Genomic DNA, 24,653 nt, shown 5'->3' with positions numbered 1-24,653 from the left:
TAGTAAATATACAAAACTTAGCCGGGCGTGGTGGCACATGCCTGTAGTCCTAGCTAATCAGAGGCTGAGGTGGGAGAATCACTTGAACCTGGGAGGTGGAGGTTGCAGTGAGCCAAGACCGTGCCACTGCACTCCAGCCTGGGTGACAGAGCGAGACTCTGTCTCAAAAAAAAAAAAAAAAAAAAGTTTAATTCTTGTACCATCTGCTAAGAATTTTTTCATTTCACTATGCTCTGGAAACTTTCCCATCTTGATATTTGAGTTCTGTGGTATTGCTGGTATTAATTTTGGCACTGTCTATTTGTTTTTGGTTTTCTGTTGTGGGGAATGTGAAGCCAGCTTGCTTCTACTTCTGCACCACCATTTTGGAAGCAGAAGTCTCTCAACTTGACTCTCAGCATTGTTATTTGTCTTATAAAATTTTCCAATTTTTTTGAGCTTGTATCTGTCAACATTTTTCTTTGTTTTTCTTATTTTGTAATTTTCAGCTCAAAAATGCTTTCCTTAACTATGATTTAGATGTATTCTCTTATAATTTACTCTAAGAATCTTAGTTTATTTCTTTATAGTCTTTTAATCTATCTTGATTGTTTTTGAATATGGTGCAAAGTGTGTGTACATGGAGGGTGAAGGATTAATTTAATATTGTTCTAATAACTCTATATTTATGAAATAGTTCAGCCTTTTCCACTTATGTGAAATAAATCAGTACTATAAACTAAATTTTTATCATACATGGTTCTGTTTCTGGATGAACTATTCCTTTTCATTGATATATTTTTCACTTCCTGCCCCATTAGAACTTAATTGCTACGGCCTTTATAATGTATTTTAATATTTAGAAGGGCAAATACCAAGCCTTTCTTTCACTGTTCTTTTAAAAATCATTATTTGCTATTCTTGCAAATATTCTTTTTTTATCTGAATTTTAAAAATCAGCTTTTCAAGTTTTATTATAAAAATGCTCTTGGGATTTTGATTGGTAGTTCCTTGAATTTATAATTAAATGGGAGAGAACTGACACACTTATACGTTGGTTCTTATTCCAATCTTCTTTTATGTAATTGAGTGGAGTTTTATAACATCATAGTATATCATAGTAATTAAATACAAGAGTTTGAAGGACTGTCTGGGTTCAGTTTATAGTTCTATAAGCTGTATTATTATGGTGATAGTTTGGCTGTGTCCCCACCCAGATCTCATCTTGAAATCCCATATGTTGTGGGAGGAACCTGCTGGGAGGTAATTGAATCATGGGGGCAAGTCTTTGCTGTGGTGTTCTTGTGATAGTGAGTAAGTCCAACGAGATGTGATGGTTTTAAAAAGAGGAATTCCGCTGCATAAACTCTCTCTCTCTTTACCTGCTGCCATCCATGTAAGACGTGACTTGCTCCTCCTTGCCTTCTGCCATGATTGTGAGGCTTCCCCAGCCATGTGGAACTGTAAGTCCAGTTAAACCTCTTTCTTTTGTAAATTGCCCAGTCTCAGGTATGTCTTTATCAGCAGTGTGAAAATGGACTAATACATGATATGGGAAAGGAATTTAGCCTCACAGGACCTCAGTTTATTTATCTGAAAATAATGATGATAAAAATAATAGTATTATATCCAGGGGTTGTTGAGAAGATTAAGTGATTTATGACATGAAAAGTGCTTAGGACACTACCTGACACATAATATGTACTCAATGATTGTTAGCTGTTATTACTTCTTCATATAGTTCTAGTATATTTCTTGTTAGGTATATTTTTGGGTATTTTATGACTCTTCTTGGTATTCATATAAGATTTTTTTCCTCCATTGCTTTTCTAATTATTCATTTGTTAAAAACCATTGATGTTTGCCTGCTGATTTTATATCTGACCACTTACTGAACTCTTTTATTCTAATAGTTTTCATTAGATTTTCTGTATAGTCTTATCATCTGCAAATAAGGACAGCTTTGTGATTTTGTGTCTTCTATTGCTCATCCTTTTTCTTTTTTCTTAATTTAGTTGGCTAGTTAAATAGAAGTGGTAATAGCAGGTATGCTTCTTTGCTTTGTTTTTGTCTTAATGGCATTTTTTATGTTTGACTATTATATGTGATATTTATTCTAGTTACTATTCTTTTTAATCAATGGCTTTTGTGAAATTGAGAAATGTATTTTCAGTTTATAGAGTACATTTTGTTTTATTTATTTTTTGTGTGAGGAAATGTGATTCTTATTCTTTTCTGCATAATAGCTGTATTCTACAGGTTTCAATTTTAATGCTTTTTGACATCTGTTGAAGTGATTTAGTTTTGTTTTTCTCCTTTAAAGTAGTGTTTTATTATAATAGAGTTTATGATGTTGAGTGATCTTTGCATTCCTCAGATAAACCCAACAAGATCATGATGTATTATTCTTTTACATGACTGTGTTCATTTTGTTGATCCTTTAAATTTTTTGCTTTTATGTTTGCACATGAGACTGGCTGTAACTGTGCTTTTATTATCATTTCCTTATTTAGTATTGATTGGTATATAGATTATGGTAGCCTCATAGAATGAGTTGGGAATTTCTTCCCCCATTTCTATTATTTGGAAGAGTTTACATAAAGTGAGTCTTTTGTCCGCCCATAGATTTTTTAGAACTTCCTTGAAAATCTGGTTGCCTTATTACTTTATTTCTTTTATTACTTTTTAATGGTGCTAAGACTGTTATTCTATTCAGATTTTGGAATTTTGGGGCTTAAATTTGTCATTTATAATTTCTTATAAAAACACTCATTTTATTTATATTTTCCGGTTTGTTGACATGGAGTTTTTATAAAATTTATGTTTTCCTCTGATAGATTTTGTTCACTTTTTCTTCTTATATCATGTATTCTGCCATCTCTCTTTCTTGGCCAAAGAAATTTATTTCAATTGACTTTAAAAATAAAACGGTTTTGGATTTTTAAAATTAAGTCTGCTGGGATTACTTTTATTTTACATTTCTTTATTTTCTTATATCTTTTTTGGATTTGTTTATTTTTCTTTTTCTACTTCCTTGAGGTATGTGTTTTATTCATTGACTTTAAATTTCATTTTCTAATCTAAACAATAATGTTCTTATTTCTCCTCTGCATTATATAATAGCTGTATTCTACAGGTTTCAAAATATAGAACTCTTACTGTTGTTTATTTCTAAATAGCTTATAATTTTATTTTGATTTCCTCTTATTCAAGAGTTGCTTTTTAAAAATGTTTTAAATCTACTAGTGCATATGTTTGCTTTTTGGAGAGAGGAGTCAGATATCTTTTTATTGTTGCTCTAATTGTATGGTGGTCAGAGCATCTAGCCTGTATTATATCTGCTCTTTGAAATCTGTTCAGATTTTCTTATGGGCTTATGTCTTAAACATTTTTTTAAAAGTGAATCTCTGATAGGGACAGAGCTGTATCCATTTCATTTGCATACATATTTTAATTAAGTATTCAAATCTTCCATGTTTTTTTTTCTTCTTCATTGCTCGGTTTCTGAGAGCAGTATGTTAGAATCTTCTACAATATTTATTGCTATGTACATACATTTTGTATTTCTACTAGTTTTTGTTATCTATTTTTCTGAGTCATTAGATTGTGACTTATGTGTAATCTTAAGTGAAGCTCTTATTAATATATAATGCCTGTCTGTGTCTGTTATTTCCCCCACTTCGTTTCTTTTTTGTCTAATATTAATCTCTCTACACTTGCTTTTTCTTGGTTAACATTTTCCTACTGTGTATTTTGCCACCACTTTCTTTCCAGCAGTGATATTTTGATTTTGATTTGTCTGTTACAAACAGCATATAACTAGATTTTTTTTTGCTTATTCTAACTGCTTCTGTCTTTTAGCTAGTTCACACTTACTGTGACATCTGCTATGGCTGGACTTGCTCTGCCTGCTTATACGTTGTATTTGCCTTGCTTCTTTTGTTGTTATTTGAGCTTTCTTATTTTTTAATTTATTTTATTCTGCTTTATTTTTTATCTCCCCACTTTTTGATAATAATTGAGTTGTGGTTTTTTTCCCAAAAGGAAAAGTTTATTTTTTTCTATTCTAATGATTTGCAAATTAGTTGCTCCATTATATACTTTCAGTGGATTAGTTTTACATTTTTAATAAACATGTCTAAACTTATGATTTTATTATCAAACTGTAGAGTTAATTAGTATGTATTTCATTTCACAAATAAGGTATGGTCTTAGTATGTATTTATCTTTCTTCCTTTCCAGTTCCACCTTTTAAAATTATTTTTTGTAGGATTTTAATTACACATTTTTATTACATCAGACATGAACAATTATTTAGACTAAATTAGAAGATTTGTTTTTCGTGTGTTTGTTTACTACTGTATCTTCCATCCTGTATCTTCTTTCTTGGATTTATTAGTCAATTTGCTTTATTATATCCCGAAATGATTCTTTCAGAGTCTGTTGGAAGCTTTGTATCTCTACAAGTGTCTTTATTTTTCCCTTCCACTTCAATATTTGTTTAAATGGTTATAGAAATATTGGTTCAAAAATAGTTTCCCTTAGAGCTATTTGCTTCTTTGACTTCTTGAATACATGTTATTGATCAGAAGTCTGATAGAAATGTGATTACCAAATTATTGTAAATTACTGGTTTTTTTCCTCTGGAGAACTTTCAGGATTTTCTCTTAACTTTTTTTTTTTTTTTAAATACTTTAAGTTCTGGGATACATGTGCAGAACTTGCAGGTTTGTTACATAGGTATACACATGCCGTGGTGGTTTGCTGCACCCATCAACCTGTCATTTACATTAGGTATTTCTCCTAATGCTATCCCTCCCCTAGCCCCCGATCCCCCGCCAGACCCTGGTGTGTGATGTTCCCCTCCGTGTGTCCATGCGTTCTCATTGTCCAGCTCCCACTTATGAGTGAGAACATGTGGTATTTGGTTTTCTGTTCCTGTGTTAGTTTGCTGAGGATGATGGTTTCCAGCTTCATCCATGTCCCTGCAAAGGACATGAACTCATCCTTTCTTATGGCTGCATAGTATTCCATGGTGTATCTGTGCCACATTTTCTTTATCCAGTCTGTCATTGATAAGCATTTGGGTTTGTTCCAAGTCTTTGCTATTGTGAATAGTGCTGCAGTAAACATACGTGTGCACGTGTCTTTATAGTAGTATAATTTATAATTATTTGGGTGTATACCCAGTAATGGGATTGCTGGGTCAAATGGTATTTCTGGTTCTAGATTCTTGAGGAATTGCCACACTGTCTTCCACAATGGTTGAACTAATTTACACTCTCACCAACAGTGTAAAAGTGTTCCTATTTCTCCCCATCCTCTCCAGTATCTGTTTCCTGACTTTTTAATGATTGCCATTCTACCTGGCGTGAGATGGTATCTCTTTGTGGTTTTGATTTGCATTTCTCTAATGACCAGTGATGATGAGCTTTTTTTCATACGTTTGTTGGCCACATAAATGTCTTCTTTTGAGAAGTGTCTGTTCATATCTTTTGCCCACTTTTTGATGGGGTTGTTTTTTTCTTGTAAATTTGTTTCAGTTCCTTGTAGATTCTGGATGGTAGCCCTTTGTCAGATGGATAGATTGCAAAAATTTCTCCCCATTCTGTCGGTTGCCTGTTCGCTCTGATGATAGTTTCTTTTGCTGTGCAGAAACTCTTTAGTTTAATTAGGTCCCATTTGTCAATTTTGGCTTTTGTCGCCATTGCTTTTGGTGTTTTCATTCCATGCTCATGGATAGGAAGAATCAATATCATGAAAATGGCCATACTGCCCAATATAATTTATAGATTCATTGCTATCCCCATCAAGCTACCATTGACTTTCTTCACAGAATAAAAAAAAACTATTTTAAATTCCATATGGAACTGAAAAAAGAGCCCATATAGCCAAGACAATCCTAAGCAAAAAGAACAATGGAGGCATCATGCTACCTGACTTCAAACTATACTACAAGGCTACAGTAACCAAAACAGCATGGTACTGGTACCAAAACAGATATATAGACCAGTGGAACAGAACAGAGGCCTCAGGAATAATGTCACACATCTACGACCATCTGATCTTTGACAAACCTGACAAAAACAGGCAATGTGGAAAGGATTCCCTGTTTAATAAAAATTCCCTATTTAATATTAATATTTCTGCATATGCTAGCCATATGCAGAAAACTGAAACTGGACCCCTTTCTTACACCTTATACAAAAATTAAGATGGATTAAAGACTTAAACATAAGACCTAAAACCATAAAAACTCTAGAGGAAAACCTAGGCAATACCATTCAGGACGTAGGCATGGGCAAATATTTTCTCTTAACTTTTAATAATTCCCATTGTGTGTCTGTCAGTGGGTCATATAGTTTTCTTATTCTTCACACTATTAATAGTCTTCCTTGAATTTCAGCAGGAGAATAATATGTATTCTTAGTCTACTAGCCTGATTCTGTAAATGTCTTCATTTTTTCAAAAGGATATTCTTTTACATAATGGCATGATCTATCAGCAGAGACATTAGGTGTAATTGAATGGCTGGGAGATATTGATTGTCTACTGCCATATGACTTATTTTGTACAGTGACGTATGTATAGAACTAGAAAACATGGACATCAGATCTTTGAATTCAGTTCTGTAGGAGAAAATTGAAGAGACCAGAACTCTAGGTTGATATGCCATCGAGTGACTTGAGTTCTGTTGGGAGAGCTTTAATTCTAGTGGCAAGTTATCTTCAGTCTCCAAAATTCTGTGTTCCCATCTATAAAATAAGGCTATAACATCATCTACTTCATATGGAAGCTGTTTAAATAGAACAGGCACAGTACCAGGCACATGGAAAATCTCTGTACATTTTAGTAATCCCCACAATTCCCCTCATTCTACTTTTTCCTACAACACCTCTTTCTAGCTTACTATCATGCTGTGGAAAGTAAGTCAGTGTCTGGTACATAGCAAATAAAAAATGAATTACATTCAAGTAAATTGATTTGAATGTCAATGTCTAGATAATTTTCTAAGGACATGACAAATGCTTTCACTGTAAGGTGTTTAGACTCTCGATGTCAGTTCCATTGTCCTTCATCCTTGAAGATCATTGGAGATCTTCATTAGGGTGAGAGAGGGAATTTAAAAGATTTTGTAAAGTACTTCTGTTACCTTTGAAATCTCTTTCAAGTTCCAAACTGTGAAGGCCAGATCACCCCTTATATCATCTTTCTTGATTCCTTTTTTGGAGGTCAGGACCATGTGTCCATTTCACCCTGTCTCTTTTGCATATTATTTTTGTGTGCTCATGTTGCTTTCAGTGACTTAACTATCTTCAAAACGTTACAAATATTAATCACTCAACTTTGTAAGAAACTAGAAAAAAGCACAGCCCCTAGTAAAAAAGGCATGCCATGCAATTGGCTGTCATCAAAGGGGCTTGCCACGTCCCTGAAATCCGCCATGGCTCGGGATCGATCTCAGGCAGCTTGAAAAACCCATCCAAAAAACAGCTCTGAGAGTGATGATATAATACAGAGTAATGCAGTTGAAATTTTGTGCTAGGTAATGTTTTAAAATTAGGTGCCACGTTGCCAGCATGCTTCTAAATTGACAGTCATTGGGCAGCATTCCATGTCTCTACTTTTTATGTCTTAACTGAGCTGCCCAGGAACACATCAAAAGTTATAGCTTCAAATTGTTCTAATGTGCTGCTTGCCATACTGTGGTTGTCACAAAAGAAACACTTTCATTACTTTGTGTAGCTTATAACTTTTTTTAAAAAATTACCTCTTCGAGTTGACATTTCTCATAGGTTTAATCTACCCTAATATTAAATTTGGTTACCCCCTTCGAAGTTCAGAATTTAAACTAGTTAAAAATCTTTATGCACTTGTTTATATTCAAGATAATACAAACCCTGTTAATTTCAACTTCAAAAAGTCTTCAGAGATTTTGTAAGGACTTGAGTAATTTAGAAAACAATTTTGGTTATGTAATATTTTCACGAATGAAAATATGGCACTTCTGAGATATTGCAAAAGGGACCTAATTTAGTCTGCAGTTTAGAGTCATTTTCTCAATCCAGGAAAAGTAGCCCAGTTGTTGGGCTAGATGGGGGTCTGTTGTCTGTGTGCCCAGTGTGAATAATGGAGGAGTTGTATTTCTCAGCTCGTGTCTAGGTCCAAACACCTGTGAGAGACTGTTCTCCTCCCCTCTTTGTGGCAACCTGCCTTACATACTACCCTGTCCACTAGGTCAGGTAGGCAGTGGTGTCCAAATCTGGCAGAATCAAAGGAATCACCTGGGTAGCTTTAAAAACCTCACGTTTCCAGACTCCAGCCACAGAGAATCTGAATCAGCAGATAAGGAGCTATGGCCTTGGCCACAGAACATTAGTTTCTGGCTCCTTCACTGCCCTTAACACAGTTTGATGACTGTAACACATTGATCCACCCATGATGCATGGCACATGGAGCAGCATTTAAAACAGCAGCAGAATACTGTGGACAGATTGGGAGAAGAAAGAGGCCACACAGAAAGCACAGCCACAGGTAGGGGCTAAATTAGAGACTGTTAAGAATACCCAGTGCTGAGCAGGGGACAAAAGCATTGATTCTACTCCATGCCCTCCTATTATATCCACAGACTACGAAGCCAGTTTCTGCCTTGAAATACTCTCCTCTTTCCCCACATCTGTCCTGTGACTGTGTGTGTGTGTGTGTGTGTGTGTGTGTGTGTGTGTGTTGAGGGAGATTGTTCTGTCTCTTCCTTTCTTCAGTTTCTTATCGTAGCCAGTTACATAGAAAATGAGAGAGAAAGATAGAGATATGGACACTTCTGACAAAGTGTAAGGAGACAGGAAACAAAGGTATTTAGAAGGAAACAGGAAGAAATACTCCTGAAGAATACATGGAAACAGTTCCTGGTGAATATGGAGTAATAGTATTTTTTCCTTTCATCTTCTAAAGATATCCTGACTATTTAGCATGTTTTTATCTCCCTTTCCTAAGTGGACGGCTTTATTTGTAAAGAGTGGTAGCATTGCCATTGAAGATAATCCTTCATACATAAGGAACCTCTGTTGTTTATTCCAAATTAAGCCAGGGAAGTCCTGAATGATTGTCATTTATTCAACATATTTTTATTGATGAGAGTGCTAGCTGCATGGATTTCACAGCCAGTTGGGGATGCAGATGCATAGACAGAGGATGACAGCACTGAGTGGCAGGTGCCTTGACGGCGGGAAGTACAGAAGGAGGGGAGCACAAAGGAGAGCGCTTCATCTCTCTCGGGGCTGAGGGAAGGCTTCGAAAGGAAGTGCAGTTTCAAGTTGTATACCGCAGGGTGAAAAGGGGTGCGCCAAGCAAGAGTCGCTGAAGAACTGAATATGCCAGCCTTGGGGATAAGAAAGCATGATTGCATGGCTGGAGAACTGAGAGTGGTCCTAAATGGCCAGGCTGAAGACAAGAGATGAGGCTGGAGAATTAAGCGGTGGTCAGACCATGAAGGATCTTATGCATCACATTAAAAAGTTTGACGTTTATAATGACGTGGCCCATTTCACTTACAGGTTTTATATTTAGCCCTCTTTGTCTTCTTTTTATTAAAAGCATCACAAATAAGAGGTAGTACCCTTCTTTTTGTCACAAATAAACAGGAACTTCTAAAAGTAGGCATGTGAGAGAAAAGGGTTAACATAGCAGGTGTCTATTCTTAGAAAGGCTTGCTTGCAAAATTGGTCTGTGGCCAGCTTTTGGGAACTTGCCTGGTAAACAGTTTCCTACAATGACATAAAACCTTTCCTAGCTGATAACAGTGGCTTGCTGTGTCTAGATATGCAAACCATATGGCTTATATGCAAACCTCCTCTCCTTCTGGGACTCTGGAACTTCGCTACATGCTGGGCTGAAGGTGCCTGTGTGGCTAGCTTCCCAATAAAAACCTTGGATGCTAAGTCTCTAATAAGCTATCCTAGATGGAAACATCACACATATGTTGCTGCATTTTTATAGCTTTGAGAAAATTATGCTGTATGTGAACTTTCATGAGAAGGAGAGAATGTAGGAGAGCTAGCAGACAGATTCCTCCAGACTCCACCTATTTTTTTTCCCTTGTCAACCACTGTGTGTCCTCACTGCAGCACTGTGATGTCGAAGGCATTAGTACAATTGTGTGCTAAGGCCCATGAGTCCTTCCAGTGAATCTCCTAACATAGGGGAGACCTTGAAGATCCCCAACATGCATGCTATGAATATTTACCTATAACTAGTTACTGAATGAGTGAATAAATTGAGCTATTAAAAGGTAGGCGTATTAGTGTTCATGTATATATATACACACATATATGTGTGTGTGTATATATATATATGTTTAGCTGGTTTTATCTCTCACCATATTTCTCAAATTCTCAAAGTTGGCTCTGAATTACTTTTGACTTTTTTACCTTCAAATGATAAAGACGTATCAGTTTTGAAGAGAGTCAGAAGAAAGAGCTACAAGAGCAATTTAACATCAGGAGATCCAGAAAGGATTTAAACAATGGCAAGCATCCCAAGGTAACTTCTTTCCGTTTCTTTTATCAGGTGAGGACATACTTAATTGTGCAGTTCTGGGTATACTAAAAGCAGCCACATTATTGTATTTGTAGTGCAACACTCGAATACAGACAGCCTATCTTGTTACATTAAAAAATACACTAGTATTAATATTTAGGGAATAAGAGTGATGGACTAGATACTAATATGTAATTTATACTGGGAAAATTCTGCTCAAGACTTATTTAAGAGAATTTCCTTTGGAACAATTAAGATGAATTCCTGACTTTTTAATGAGCTTCAGATCCTGCCTGAAGGAACTTAAAACCAACCAGGCAATTCTTGAATTTCTTATGGCTTCATCTTCATTTTTGAAAATTCCTTGGAGCTCTACCTGTCTTACTGAGTTACTGGCAATAATGTTAACCTGTTGAGTAGTTCCCCTTTAGACGGGCTTCACATTTTTTTTTTCCCATCATCTTTGTCTTATTCTGGACTGAGATACAAGTGTAAAAATGATGGGTTTACTGCTTTCTGCTTTCCATTTGACCTTGTGGAGTAGCCTTTTCTGTGACCGAGTAGTAAAGAGCATCGCTTCTTCAGCATGGCTGGGCTTGTTGTGGATCTTTATTTCCTATCTTATTGGAGAGGATTTACAGTTCATAAACAGACTTTAATATAGAAGTTCCCTGGAGTTATAAGTATACAATGACATGGCGATTTCCCAAAATGCAGCTTTACAAGGGTAGTTTTCTTCATAGGCTATTTATGTTGGTTTTGCTTCCGTTTTATTGCCTTCCGATTCTTTATTTTTCTCTTTTCTCCTTTTTCATTATCGTGTGGTCAGATGCTTCCCCTCAGCTGGCCATAAATACTTATTTTAATACTTATTGCACTTATGGAATGAAGTTTTATGTTTCTTGTTCATAATTTTAAAAGCAAATGAAACATTTTTACTGTATTTCTGTGTTTATAAGGACTTAATGGAAATGCTTTTTATTCATGTGAGCCTAGATTCTTTTTGTTATATTTGAACGAGGGATTGTTTTGTTGATTTGACTTGACTTTGTTCTCCTAGGTCAACAGCTTTAATGGAAAGTATATTTTAGATTGCTGTTATAAGTCTACTTAGAATAAGTTGGTTGCCAACAAAAGTTCAGTTCTAACCAAAGTGTAGGTTATTTGTGTTGGGCCTTGTGTTTAGAGGCCTCCTTAATGAAGTGAGTGTTGTGATATTTGCTGGTGTTTGTGGTGTCATTAGTTTTAGAAGAAAAGTTCTTGAAGCTTCTTGTAGTAACAATAATAACCTGATAGTCTGATGTTATTTCTTCTCAAAGAGATGTAGTTGTTGTGTCCTCTGTATTGTGACATTTTGTATTTTCTATTTCAGTTTCCCAGCGAGGTGGTCATTCAGAGCCTACACATCTGTTCTGTATTTTAACCCATGGATGAGAATATTCATTCAAGCCAAGAGAGTTAAAACTAAACATCTTTGCTATTGCCTCTACAGACCCAGGTAACTCATCTTTCTTCAGTTATCTTTACAGAGTTTTTATTTATAAAATTGATATGCTCCCCAAAGTTGTCAAAGTGAGGACATTGACTTTGATAGTAAGATTTTTACATTGTAAACAAAATTTAAACCACATCCGGGAAGGTATGCTAAAGAGTAACTGGATGTGAACAAATATTTGGCAGTAATAGAAACATACTGCAGTGAGCATGCTAAGTTAGATCATCACCCCGAGTAGAAATTTGTTTTTTACTTCAGTGAATTTTAGGTACTTTGACAGTGATTAGTTCCACTAAATGATCACAGTTCACGTATATCTTCTGTTTACACAATGCATTTGAACTATTAAACCATATATATACATGTTTATATTATACATATAGAATGAATATATTTATAAATATGTATCTGGTTGATTTATATTTTGTGTGTTTTTTTACTTTAACATAAATGTTTTCAAGGTTTTGTTGTTGTTGTTTTGAGACAGAGTCTCTTGTCACCCAGGCTGGAGTGCAGTGGCACAATCTTGGTTCACTGCAACCTCTGCCTCCCTGGTTCATGTGATTCTCCTGTCTCAGCCTCCCCAGTAGCTGGGATTACAGGTGTGCACCACCACGCCTGGCTAATTTTTGTATTTTTAGTAGAGACGAGGTTTCACCATGTTGACCAGGCTGGTCTCAAACTCCTGACCTCAAGTGATCCACCTGCCTTGGCCTCCCAAAGTGCTGGGATTGCAGGCGTGAGCCACCGCACCTGGCCACCCACCAGGCCCGGCCTTTAAGTTTATATTTACATATTATAATATCCATTTTTTCCAACCATGCATGCCATCAGAATGGTCATTTTCTTGATGTGGTTTCTGGGTAGTCTTTCATTTACACACCAAACATTTATCAGATTTTTCTGTGAGTTTGAGATTAGAGGAAAAGAAGTTATTTGAAGAAGATACTTGCACATGCATGTTTATAGAACCACAATTCACAATGGCAAAATCATGGAACCAACCCAAATGCCCATCAGTTAACAGGTGGATAAAGACACTGTGGTATATATATATACACACAATGGAATGCTACTCAGCAGTAAAAAGGAATGAATTAACAGCATTTGCAACGACCTAGATGAGATTGGAGACTATTATTCTAAGTGAAGTAACTCAGGAATGGAAAATCAAATATCTTATGTTCTCACTGATATGTGGGAGCTAAGCTATGAGGACACAAACGCATAAGAATGATACAGTGGACTTTGGGGACTTGAGGGGGAAGAGTGGGAGAGGGGCAAGGGATAAAAGACAACATATTGTGCAGTGTATACTGTTTGAGTGATGGATGCACCAGGATCTCACAGATTACCACCAAAGAACTTCCTCATGTAACCAAACACCACCTGTACCCCAATAACTTATGGAAAAATAGAAAAAAGATAAGATTAATTCTTGTTTTGAGGACCTTGATATCTATTGGGAGAAACATTTAATTTGTGTACACTGCCTATATATGTGCCTTTTTGCCTGAACTATTTCATTTGATTTCTGCAGTAACACTGTGTGTTAGGTTATCATCACCATTTTAGAGATAAGGAAATGTTAAAACTAGAAAAGAACTCAAACCTTCTGGCTCTAAATTCTTTACCAATCCAAATTCAATGTTTCTTCTCCTATACCACATTAACTCTTTATTATATGTCTACATTTGTCATCTTGTCTTATTTTCATGAAACTGCAGTTGCTGTCCTGAGTAGGGCCTTGCTATCACTCATAAAGATATTAATACTAAAAATTATAGATCTCTGCATCGTACTCCCTGACCACGCACCAATGGATTTCGCAAAAGCTTTACTTTTGATCTCTAATTATACTGCCCATCATCTTTTGAAAATAAAATATACCAATCCTGAGACTTTCCCTATAAATCAGTCCATTCATTTCCTAATAAGTATCAAAGCAATATTTCCTTTTCATCGGTCTCATTCTTCTGGGAAGCGCCAAGTGTCTCCTGGATCAATCAATATAGCCGATCTTTTCAAATTAAATTTCTCTCAGTGAGTTTGGGTAAAAAATAGTTTAAGTCCATGGAAAATGTGGATTTGTCTCTATTTTCTGAGGGAGTTTTAGTAAATTGAGTGTAATCTACCTAAATTACTTATATCCAGTGATGGCTGCTTCCCATTCGAGTATATTGCAACGGAAGGGACTCCCACCCAAGATGTGTACAAATTTGTCTCTGGAGGAGTCTAGATCATAGAATAAATTATTACTTTGGAAAAAATTTCTAGGTGATTTCTCAGGTCTCTTAAACATTTTATAAGTCTATAATTCTTGGAGTCTTAAAATATTGTTTATATAATAAAGACAAGTTATATGGTTGTGTTACTTGATTTTAGGCAACAAACATTCTTCATTAACATTGCTTAACCATAGACCCGTAATGCTGAAAGGAGCCCAAATGAGTTGGGAGGGGTGTTACCGTGCATTCATAGGAACTGCATGGTCCTTTTTAAGTTATTCAGGGACATTAACGCTATGTTCTCTTGTTGAATACTCTGCAACACTATGCTTCTGAAACAGAATTCATTATTTAGGGATGCTTTCCATATGCTAACACCCCAGCCACCCATCAGACTAGTAATTTTTGAACAGTGATTCTTTTGTACACCATGCATGTTATGTGTCCATTTTTGAATTTTTACAATGCTGAATTATTTAATCTTTTATTACAGTATGATAATTGGAAGCGAAATGTGGATTAGCCAAATCTGGATTTGAATTTAGGTTTTGTCATTTACTAGTTGTGGACCTTTGGCAATTACTTGAGTCTTACTCTTCTCCACTGTGAATTGGGAATTCCTCTGCCACTGAGGTGATTATGAGGGCTAAAATAAAACAGTGTTTTATGTTAAACATAAAAACAGCAAGGTTTCTGAAAAGTTTGTGAACCAATAGTAGTTGTTATTATACAAATGCGTAAGAGCAAGTGGATGGAATGACCACTATGTGCAAGGCTGTCTTGTAGGCATTGGACATTTGGCAAAAGCAAAAAGAGAAAATTCCTGGGCTGGGTGCAGTGGCTCACGCCTGTATCCCAGCACTCTGGGAGGCCGAGGCAGGCAGATCACCTGAGGTCAGGAGTTTGAGACCAGCCTGGCCAAGAAGGTGAAACCCCATCTCTACTAAAAATACAAAAACATAGCCAGGCGTGGTGGCATGCACCTGTAATCCCAGCTATTCCAGAGGCTGAGGCAGGAGAATCACTTGAACCCAGGAGGTGGAGGTTGCAGTGAACTGAGATCATGCCACTGCACTCCAGCCTGGGCGACTGAGTGAAACTCTGTCTCAGAAAAAAAAAGAAAAAAGAAAAAAAGAGAAAATTCCTGCCCTCATGGAGCTTACATTCTAGTGGGGGAGGAAAAACAACATGTAAATTAAAATGGATGATAAAATATCAGGTAATTCTTTTTTTTAAATTTCAACTTTTAGATACAGGAGGTACATGTGCAGGTTTTTTACATGGGTATATTGTGTGATGCTGACGTTTGGGGTATGGATCCTGTCACCCAGCTAGTGAGCATGGTACCCAATAGGGATCATTTCTACCCATGCCCCCATCCCTGCCTCCCTCTCCCCCGTCTTGTATTCCCCAGTGTCTGTTGTTCTCATGTTTATGTCCATGTGTGCTCAGTGTTTAGCTCCCACTTATAAATGGGGCTATGAGGTACTTGTTTTTCTGTTTCTGTGTTAATTTACTTAAGATGATGGTCTCCACTGCATTATGTCACTGCAAAGAACATGATTTTATTCTTTTTTATGGCTGTGTAGTATTCTATAGTGTATATGTACCACTTTTTAAAAAATCCAATCCACCATTGATGGGCACCTAGACCAATTCCATGTCTTTGCGATTTTGAATAATGTGTCAATAAACATATGAGTGTGTGTGTCTTTTGGGGCAAGTTAGTTCCTCTTAACAAAGGCCATTGCATAGGTCCACCTGAGTATTTTCATGACATAATGGCTAACTTCTATCAGAGTGAGCAATTCAAGAGAACAAAGTAGAACTTGCAACTTTTTAGAACCCATCTTTAAAAGTGACAGACCATCACTTTTGCCATGCCACAGGTCAGCCTAGATTTGACCAGTGTTGGGGTGTGGGGGCACCACACATAGGCATTAATACCAGGAGGAAAAAAAACACAGGAGATATCTTGGATGGTGGGTAGCACAGTGAGTTATGCAATAATTTTGTGGGAAGATGGTTCTAGAAGGAGGGGACAGTAAGTGCAAAGACAGGAATCAAAGGCTAGTCTAGCTAGAACACAGAAAACAGATCGAAGTAGATTGGGCAGATCAGGTAAGGCCTGAAGCAACATGACAAGAAGAAGTGGCTGTATTGAGAATGGAATGACTTGAGCAGAGGAGTGGCATTACTTGACCTATGTTTTTAAAAGATTATTCTAGCTGTTGAGTGGAGAATTGATTTCATGGGACAAGAAGAAAGGAGGGAAGTTGAGGTAGGATAGATACTATTACTGTATTCTAGGAGAGAAATGAGCTTGAACTCAGGTGGTAATAATGGAAGGGATGAAAAGTGTCTGGATTACAGATATGTTGTGAAGGTAAAGCCAGCAAGACTTGCCAGTGGGTTGGATATGGGGTGGAGAGAAAATGAGGAGTCCAGAAGGCCTTCTGAGTTTTTATCCTGAACAAAATCTTCGGAATGATAGGGGAGGTGCAAGTGTAGAGGTTAGGAGGAATGGTGGCTGGAGTTCTCTTCATATCATAGTAGGCACACTAAATTTGGGAGGTCTATTCGATGTCCACATCTCTACCTATCAATATTATACGAACCAGAAAATTATTGATCCTGCCTAATTACATGTTGTAAAGAATAATTAAGGATTAGAATTACTTTTACAATATAACTAAACCAGATAAACTCTTATAACTTAAATAATAATGATTGAATACTCCAATGCAGTTATGATTTACAACTGGGGGCTAATTTTTTCTGTGTTAATAAAAGTTCAGAACTGTAGTTTACTTGAAGTGTGTTTTTTTTTCAACTTAAATTTTAAAATACTATATTTGATTTTGGCCAGAGTATTTTGAACAAATGTTTTAAGTGTGAAAATTAAAGTCAATTAAAGTTTAAATTTCTGCAAGTTGTTCTGATCAAACCAGTCACTCAAAATGCTGTATTAAGTCATGCTCTATACTTCTGCAGCACAAAGCCTTGAAAGGTACTTAGTGTTTCTTCATATTTTTATTTCTCTTGATGGAGAAGGGTTCTATTTTCCTCATAAAAATAGTAAAATTAATAAAAATTTATACAATACAGAATTAGATATGGGGGAAAAATCAAATAACCAAAAGCCCCTTTTACCAGTTGTGATTCATTCTGTGCTGTAGCAATCTATAATGTTCCCCAAAGGAGAATCTCTGTTAGAAGTTTAATAAATATCTTTCCAGATTGTTTTCTATACATTATATATATGTACACACGCATGCATGCACACACAGGTTTTTTTAAACATAAAATTATGTACAACTTATTTTCTCTTACAGTTAAATCTTGGAGACTTTGTCATTGTTAAATATATCGCATAGCACTATGATTTATTTAAGTTTTCTTATTGATGTACATTTAGGGTTTACAGAGCTTTGAGGATTCTCAAACCAAATATTATTCTAGAATTTTTCTCTCTGTGATGATTTAAACCAATGTTTAAAAGCCCGGTTCCAGGAATTTTCTATAACAGGTGCACATACTTTCAACTGTATTCAGAGAACCTCGGGTTCTATAGAGCTTTTCTCACCTATGCTTTGTTTTCTTTGAGTTTATGGATATATATATGTATGTATATAGTTTTTCCTTTATTGTTCTAGAGCATCTTTGCCATCACTAAAACAATGGACCTTGAAAACAGGTTTCTCAATCAGTAAAGCAGAAAATGTGCTTTTAGTAATTTAAAATGATACATGAATGTGTGTTTCTGAGCATCGCAGTTAGAGATAATTGTTTTGGGACTAGGAGAAGTAGTTTATCCAGTGTCGATCATAATCTGAGTAAGAGGGCTATGCATATTAACCAGAAACTTTGATAAGGGAACAACTTCATAAAATTTTTTAAAGAAAATTATCCTATTTTAGATGTCTAAGTGAACATTTGTGTGGGCAGATTTTCTTATCGCTCTCATGAAGTTTCCTTAAAAAAACAACATTTCTAAGTAGTGAAAGGCAAGGAAATTCACTTAGGTATAAAGTTTGCTAATTTACCAGCTGGATGCAACTCACTCAATGAATCTTTCTTAATAATTATGTATCTCTGGAGCATATAGTCTTACTAAAGAATATTGTCTTATGTATTTTAAAATGATAATCTGACTTGATTATGTTCTTTTTTCTTTCTTTCCAGAAAGTATCTTTATGTCACATCTTCTTTTAAAGGAGCATTTAAAGATGAAGTTAAAAAGGCAGAAGAAGCAGTAAAGATTGGTATGCGATTACCTGTAGCCTACATCATTGTTGTTCAGTCATTCAGCAAATGTTAATTGTGCACTTATTCTGAGACATACATTGCTCTAGGCATTGTAGGAGCTACTACAATTAATTAAATGTAGTTTCTGTCTCTATGGAACTTCAAAACACATTCTTTCCATCTCTGAGTTTGTTTACTCATGATATTAATTATTATTATAAGTATGATCCTGAACACACTTCAAACTAGATTGATATTTGTTAGAAACCTTGTTTGTCTGTCTGGGCATGGTGGCTCACACCTATAATTCAAGCACTTTGGGAGGACAAGATGGGAGAATTACTTGAGGCCAAGAGTTCAAGACCAGCCTGGGCAACATAGCGAGACTGTGTCTCTATTTTAAAAAATAAACTAAGAAACCCTGCTTGTCATAGCACTGTGTTAGGTCATTTTAGATCCCTGCACTGCATCCGCTTTAAGAAGGATGTTCTCAAGGCGGGCGGATCACGAGGTCAGGAGATCGATACCATCCTGGCTAACACGGTGAAACCCTGTCTCTACTAAAAATACTAAAAAATTAGCCGGGTGTGGTGGCGGGCGCCTGTAGTTCCAGCTACTCAGGAGGCTGAGGCAGGAGAATGGCGTGAACCTGGGAGGTGGAGTTTGCAGTGAGCTGAGATCGCGCCACTGCACTCCAGCCTGGGTGATAGAGCGAGACTCTGTCTCAAAAAAAAAAAAAAAAAGAAGGATGTTCTACATATTCACTCCTCCTACTGCAGGAACAAAACTCTCTTCCCTAGTATCTGGGAGTGAGTAGTAGCTCTATATCCATATTTTGTGGATTTTAAAGCATTTTCTGTCAGCTAAAAACTCATGACTTCTGAATTTGTATTTGTATATTTATGTCCTATAAATTGTCATACCTAAATGAAACCCCAATAGAAGGAAAATTTAACATGTGTAAAAGTTATAAGAGGAACATAGGGTTTTCTCAGATCATGGTCTGTATGCCATTTTCACTGGTCATGCTACATGTATAGAAAATACTCACTTAAAATTGCTTGAAATAATTTTGCTGTGTTATAACTATTTGGCTTCTACTTCCAGCTGAATCCATATTGAAAGAAGCACAAATCAAAGTAAACCAGTGTGACAGAACCTCTTTATCTTCTGCCAAGGTACGACATGTAAAGAGAGTAGTCTTATTAAATGGCAAATTGTGTCATTTGCTTTTTAGTGTGCATAGTTGTCTCTTATCATCTACTTCCTAAACTTTTAAGCACAGATAAGCTCAGAAGATTAAGTTGATTTTAACTCAGGTAAACAGAATAGATGAGTTCAGAGAAAGGAGAGGAAACTCAGCAAGTGGGGGCAAGGCTGAGGCAGAGAGAAAAGATGAACAGAACATGGGGTGAATTTGAAATGTTGGGGAAGAGCATCACAACCCATTTCTTTAAAATGGAAAGGAAAGTAACAGGAGAAAGGGAAAAAATAATGAAAAGCCAGCAGAAGAAAAAACTAGCCTATCGAGTCTCCTTGAAAATATCTATTCAAATTAGAGCTCCCTGTGGACCTAAATAAATGGGGAAAGCAAGGAAAGGTCTAACAAGCAATCCTTCTTTCTAGTGCTAGGAATTATATACTGTAATTATGAATATTAATAAGAATGCTTCCAGCTTACAAAGCTCTTTTATTATGAGTTGCTCCACACAGTTCATAAACATTCTTTGTAATTCTTAACAATATGCCCATGAGTAAGAGAAGTTAAAAAGAACTATTATTAATTATAATGCATTGCAACTAAGAGAAAAAGAATATTGCTACAAGACATGTAAGTTTGCTAACTTTTACCAAAAATATGGTATGAAGCTTTAAATGATGCTGAATGATTAAGCAACATATTTATTTGCTTACATACAAAGGGATAAGTAGGAATATGGAGGTAAAATGCCTTACTTCACCTTCTCTTCATCCTCTTCTACAGACTGAATATATGAATCCTTTCAGTGATTTTGCCATTTGACTTTCCAGGACCAAGGCTGTGTCTGATAAAGACCTTTCATATCTAAGGTCCTGAGTAAGGGATGACATCAAGGAGTAGCTCGTGGTAATGCCCCAAAGTTAATTCTATCCATGGCTTGCCCCAAATTCTCTTAGTTTTTTCTTTTCATTTTTTTTAAATTAAGGGTAAACCTATCTTATTGTTATTGATCATTGATTTTTAATAGTTTAAGCTTTTTAAAATTTTGTTTTTAAGAAATCATTTCCCTTTGCTTTGTATGTTTGAGAGTCCAGAAAAAGACTAATGGGTCAGGACCTTGCTTCCTTTTTGCCTCCTGCTGTTTCTTCTCCCTGCCTCTGTTCTGTGCTCTGGGGGCACTGCCAGGCAGGGTGGGGAAGTCCTTAACCAATTTGTCCTGTTGCTCTGATGCACTCTGGTTTCTTTAAGGCAGAGAAGAGAGCAAAGCAGAATGACCTGAACTTTTGACGTCTTAAATTCTTCTGGGAAAATGAATTTTAAATGGAATACTTGCCAACCATTTTCCACTTTCTTTTACTTGAAATTCAGTGAAAATAGTGTTCATTCAGTGGTATGCCATACATCAAAAGAGATACTCACCTTTCACCTCAGGTGAATGAAGCATGTTAAGAGGCTATTCTTATGCCTGAGAACAACAATAATGAATTATTCCTCTTCTGCTTGGTTAGAGGGAGCATACCAGATTTAGAGTAGTGAATGAGTTGGTATATCAAATCAAAAGTTTAATAAGAAAGGTAACTGGGCATGGGGTATCCTATAAAGGGAAAGTTTGAGAAATATTAGAGGTATCCAGAATTCGATATGAAGGAGATATTTTCTGTTGGCTACTAACAAAATTTCTCAATTATCTTTTTTTTTTTCCTGCAAAAACACTTCGTGGTCACATAATTGAGCATTTATTGTTCTCACAAACAAAAGTCAGAGCCTGCGTACACTAAATAACTCACCCAAGTTTTCATGTAGTTTTTGTCAAAGCCTTTGTGTCATTATAGAGAATAAACTTCTTTCTCTAAAAGGCAGAGAGGATATCTGGATATGTACAAAAGAGAATAGTGGGTTAGGATTTGGTTTATCTTCTAAAGTATTGGAACTGAATAATTTATCAAGTATTGAGAATCTATGATGGTAGAATTGCATTAGGTAATGTGAGCTATTGTTACCCTTGAAACATTTGGATAATAGGATAATATCAACTTGCTTTTTGTTAATTCAGTGGCATTATGTTCTCTCCCAACCAATGCACTTCTCCAGGATGTATTAGAGAGAGCTTTGGAAGATGTAGAAGCAAAGCAAAAGAATCTTAAAGAGAAACAAAGGTAAGACACAAGGTTTTCTGTTTGCAGGAATCCTCTGTACTCTGTTAAAACAAATTCTGGTTTCTAAGTAGGTAGATTTAGTGGTTATTGTGACAATTTTTTTTCAGCTTGTGACATCTTATAATCTGAAACCTAATATAGTCAAGTTCCCACAACCAAGATAAGCAATGTAAAACACTGATAAAGTATATATTTGCACGTACACGTGTGTCTACATAATGTTAAAACTTCCAAAAAAAAAGTGAAAAATTAGTTCAGCATTTAATTGGGCTAGATGAAAATGTCTGGATGAGGAAGTGAACTGCCCGGAGAAACAGCTGATAACTCACTTTCCTTCTGTGTCATTTGCCATTTAAATTCTGGAGAGTTGGTTCCAGTTTCTTCCCTTTGTCTAGTAGCTTAAAATTTAAGATAGGAAATAATGTTTCACGTGAATGTATTGCTTATATATCGCTAAAAATGAAAATAGGAAGGATATGTTAACAAAACCAAATATTTACATTTGTAAGATGAACTTGCTCTCCAACTCAAATGCTGAAGAAGTTAAACTTAAAATAATCACTGCTGCCCACATAAGATCGGACTTTGAAAGCTGTGATACCTTTGTGAAACTATTTTTAAGGGAAATATGATTAGTTCTTAACATTATTTTTCGTGAACCATGCACTGACATTCAACCATAACTTTCCTCAAAACTTAAATTTTAAATGTAAATTTTGCATTTATCAAAATAAATAAATGTGAAATGTTACTTATGCATTTACTAGAAAAATGTAAATAAATGTCATAGAAATTGTAATTTAAAAACAAAGCCCTCTCTAAGGTCTTTAGAAATAAAAACCTTCTTGAAACAAGTTCACTGTATGAGATGGTTCATACAGTGAAATGTTTGAAAAGTGACAAATCAACACTTTATTAATAATAATGCCAGTTGCCATGAACTTGTTTTAATGGCAAAATGCTGGGTTTTTTTAATAGAAGAATATCAGTATATCCTTTAATATTGTAGAGTGACTATGTCGTATCCTGTAATACCCTATTTAGGTATCCCTTATACAGTCAGTACTTTTGTTGAATATTTGGGATCTCATTACTGAGTAGTGATTTTTGAGAAAAAGTTTGATTCCTATGTATTTAACCTTAGATATACATGTGTTTAATAAATATATAGTATATTAACTCATGTCTTATGTTCTATATGTATATATCATATCCACATGGAAGGACTGATAGAACTTTATCATTGTTCTTTAATGATAGATGCATTTAATTAGTCCAATAAGTATATTATGTCAATTATAATAGCACGTGGTCATAAGCCTGAAAACAAAAGGCCAAGTTTGTGGAGAGAGGGGAACTACAGGGTAAGTGCAGGAGAATTATTTTTGGTGTCATTCTTGATTGGGTAAAGAAAATAATGATTGTTATATACCTAATCTGTTCCAGGCTTATATTTAACATTATTTCTTTTAATTCTTATGACATCACAAGTGGCTAGGTAGGTATTACTCCCATTTTTCAAATGAGACAGAAAGTTTAAGAGGCATCATCCATGGTCACATGGTTATTACAAAGACAGGCTTGTATTTGAAACCAGGTGTACCTATCACATCCAGGCATTTTCATAGCTTCCAGCAGCCTCTGATATTACAGGTGTTTATATCATAACTCCTTACCATAGCTGTTTTTATCACATTTTGGTATTTCTCAATTTCTATTTTACACTTTTAATAGAAAACTCACACAAAACATAATATAGAAGGTCAGTCAGAAAAACAGAAGCTCATCTCTGTTGCCCTTGTAAACTTGCTGTATTATAATAACTTATTTACCTTGTATTTTGGAAAAGGTTAGAGAGGAAGCCAGAGAATATCTTTTGGCACATTCCAATCTATGTAGGATATCTGGAGACTTGAGAACATGCTGAAATTTAGAAATCACATCTGCTGTTAGAAATACCTAAAATTTAAAATAGCCAAGTCATCATTTTGTAAAAAAGGCTGCAATGTACCTATACGACCTGTTAATATTTCAGAACTCTTTTAGCATTTTCTAGTTCTTGTAAATTTAAATTGGCAGATGTGTTTTTGAATCAGTAAATGCTTTTGTTTGACTGGCATAGTTACTGGCATCACGTTTATGCAGAATACTTGGCTATACAGAGACAACTGAGTGTGCCTACCAGGTTTTGCAAAATATTTGGATATATGCCTTTGACGTTAACCTTCTAGTTTAATTATTAGCAGTTTCCTAAACTGTGTATGTTTATTTAATAAACAACTTTTTAAACTTTCTAAATATAACTCTAGAGAATTAAAAACAGCAAGAACGCTCTCCCTGTTCTATGGAGTGAACGTAGAAAACCGAAGCCAAGCTGGAATGTTCATTTACAGTAATAACCGTTTGATCAAAATGCATGAAAAAGTGGGCTCACAGTTGAAACTGAAGTCCTTGTAAGTATGTTTTTGCTTTCAGAGATATAAGCAGAGAAAGGGATGTTACAGTAAGATTCTGTCTGTGGAGTGAGATGAGTGACTAATCACAGTGGGAGCAAGTGTCATAGTCTCTGTTCACCCTTCCTGTCGAAGTGCAGGCATTAATCTGCCTCATTTATAGTATCAGTGAATCTGCATGCATGCTCTAAGGAAAAAGCACACTTTGGGAAATTTTTTTTCAATGCATTTATTGAACAACTTGATGTGGGTCCATTCCTTGTGCCACCTCTTTGGCGTAAATTTTTAATGCTTTACCAATTTAAAAATAATACGAGCGTATTAAATACATTTTAGAAGAGAAGGAAAAGAAAAATC

The 24,653-nt window shown here is 35.6% G+C and overlaps 1 protein-coding gene across 3 annotated transcripts in view; it reads left to right on the top strand.

The window, feature by feature from the left end:
• The window catches only part of MORC1 (MORC family CW-type zinc finger 1), a 165,993-nt gene that overhangs the window by 36,736 nt on the left and 104,604 nt on the right, over window positions 1-24,653 (top strand). For 2 of the 3 annotated variants that reach the window (XM_004036029.5, XM_019023101.4), the window contains exons 9-13: window positions 11,888-12,013; window positions 18,424-18,503; window positions 19,594-19,664; window positions 21,779-21,843; window positions 24,153-24,296. In XM_004036029.5, the coding sequence (XP_004036077.2) occupies window positions 11,888-12,013; window positions 18,424-18,503; window positions 19,594-19,664; window positions 21,779-21,843; window positions 24,153-24,296 (486 nt within the window). Of the gene's footprint in view, window positions 1-10,211; window positions 10,268-10,421; window positions 10,519-11,887; window positions 12,014-18,423; window positions 18,504-19,593; window positions 19,665-21,778; window positions 21,844-24,152; window positions 24,297-24,653 lie in introns of those variants that run through there. The other variant, XM_055381193.2, reaches the window with a different exon arrangement.

This window comes from Gorilla gorilla, chromosome 2 (assembly GCF_029281585.2).
Source record: "Gorilla gorilla gorilla isolate KB3781 chromosome 2, NHGRI_mGorGor1-v2.1_pri, whole genome shotgun sequence".
NCBI lineage: Eukaryota > Metazoa > Chordata > Mammalia > Primates > Hominidae > Gorilla > Gorilla gorilla.
The sequence above is the reverse complement of the archived record's forward strand: the minus strand, read 5'-3'. Positions and strand labels throughout refer to the sequence as shown.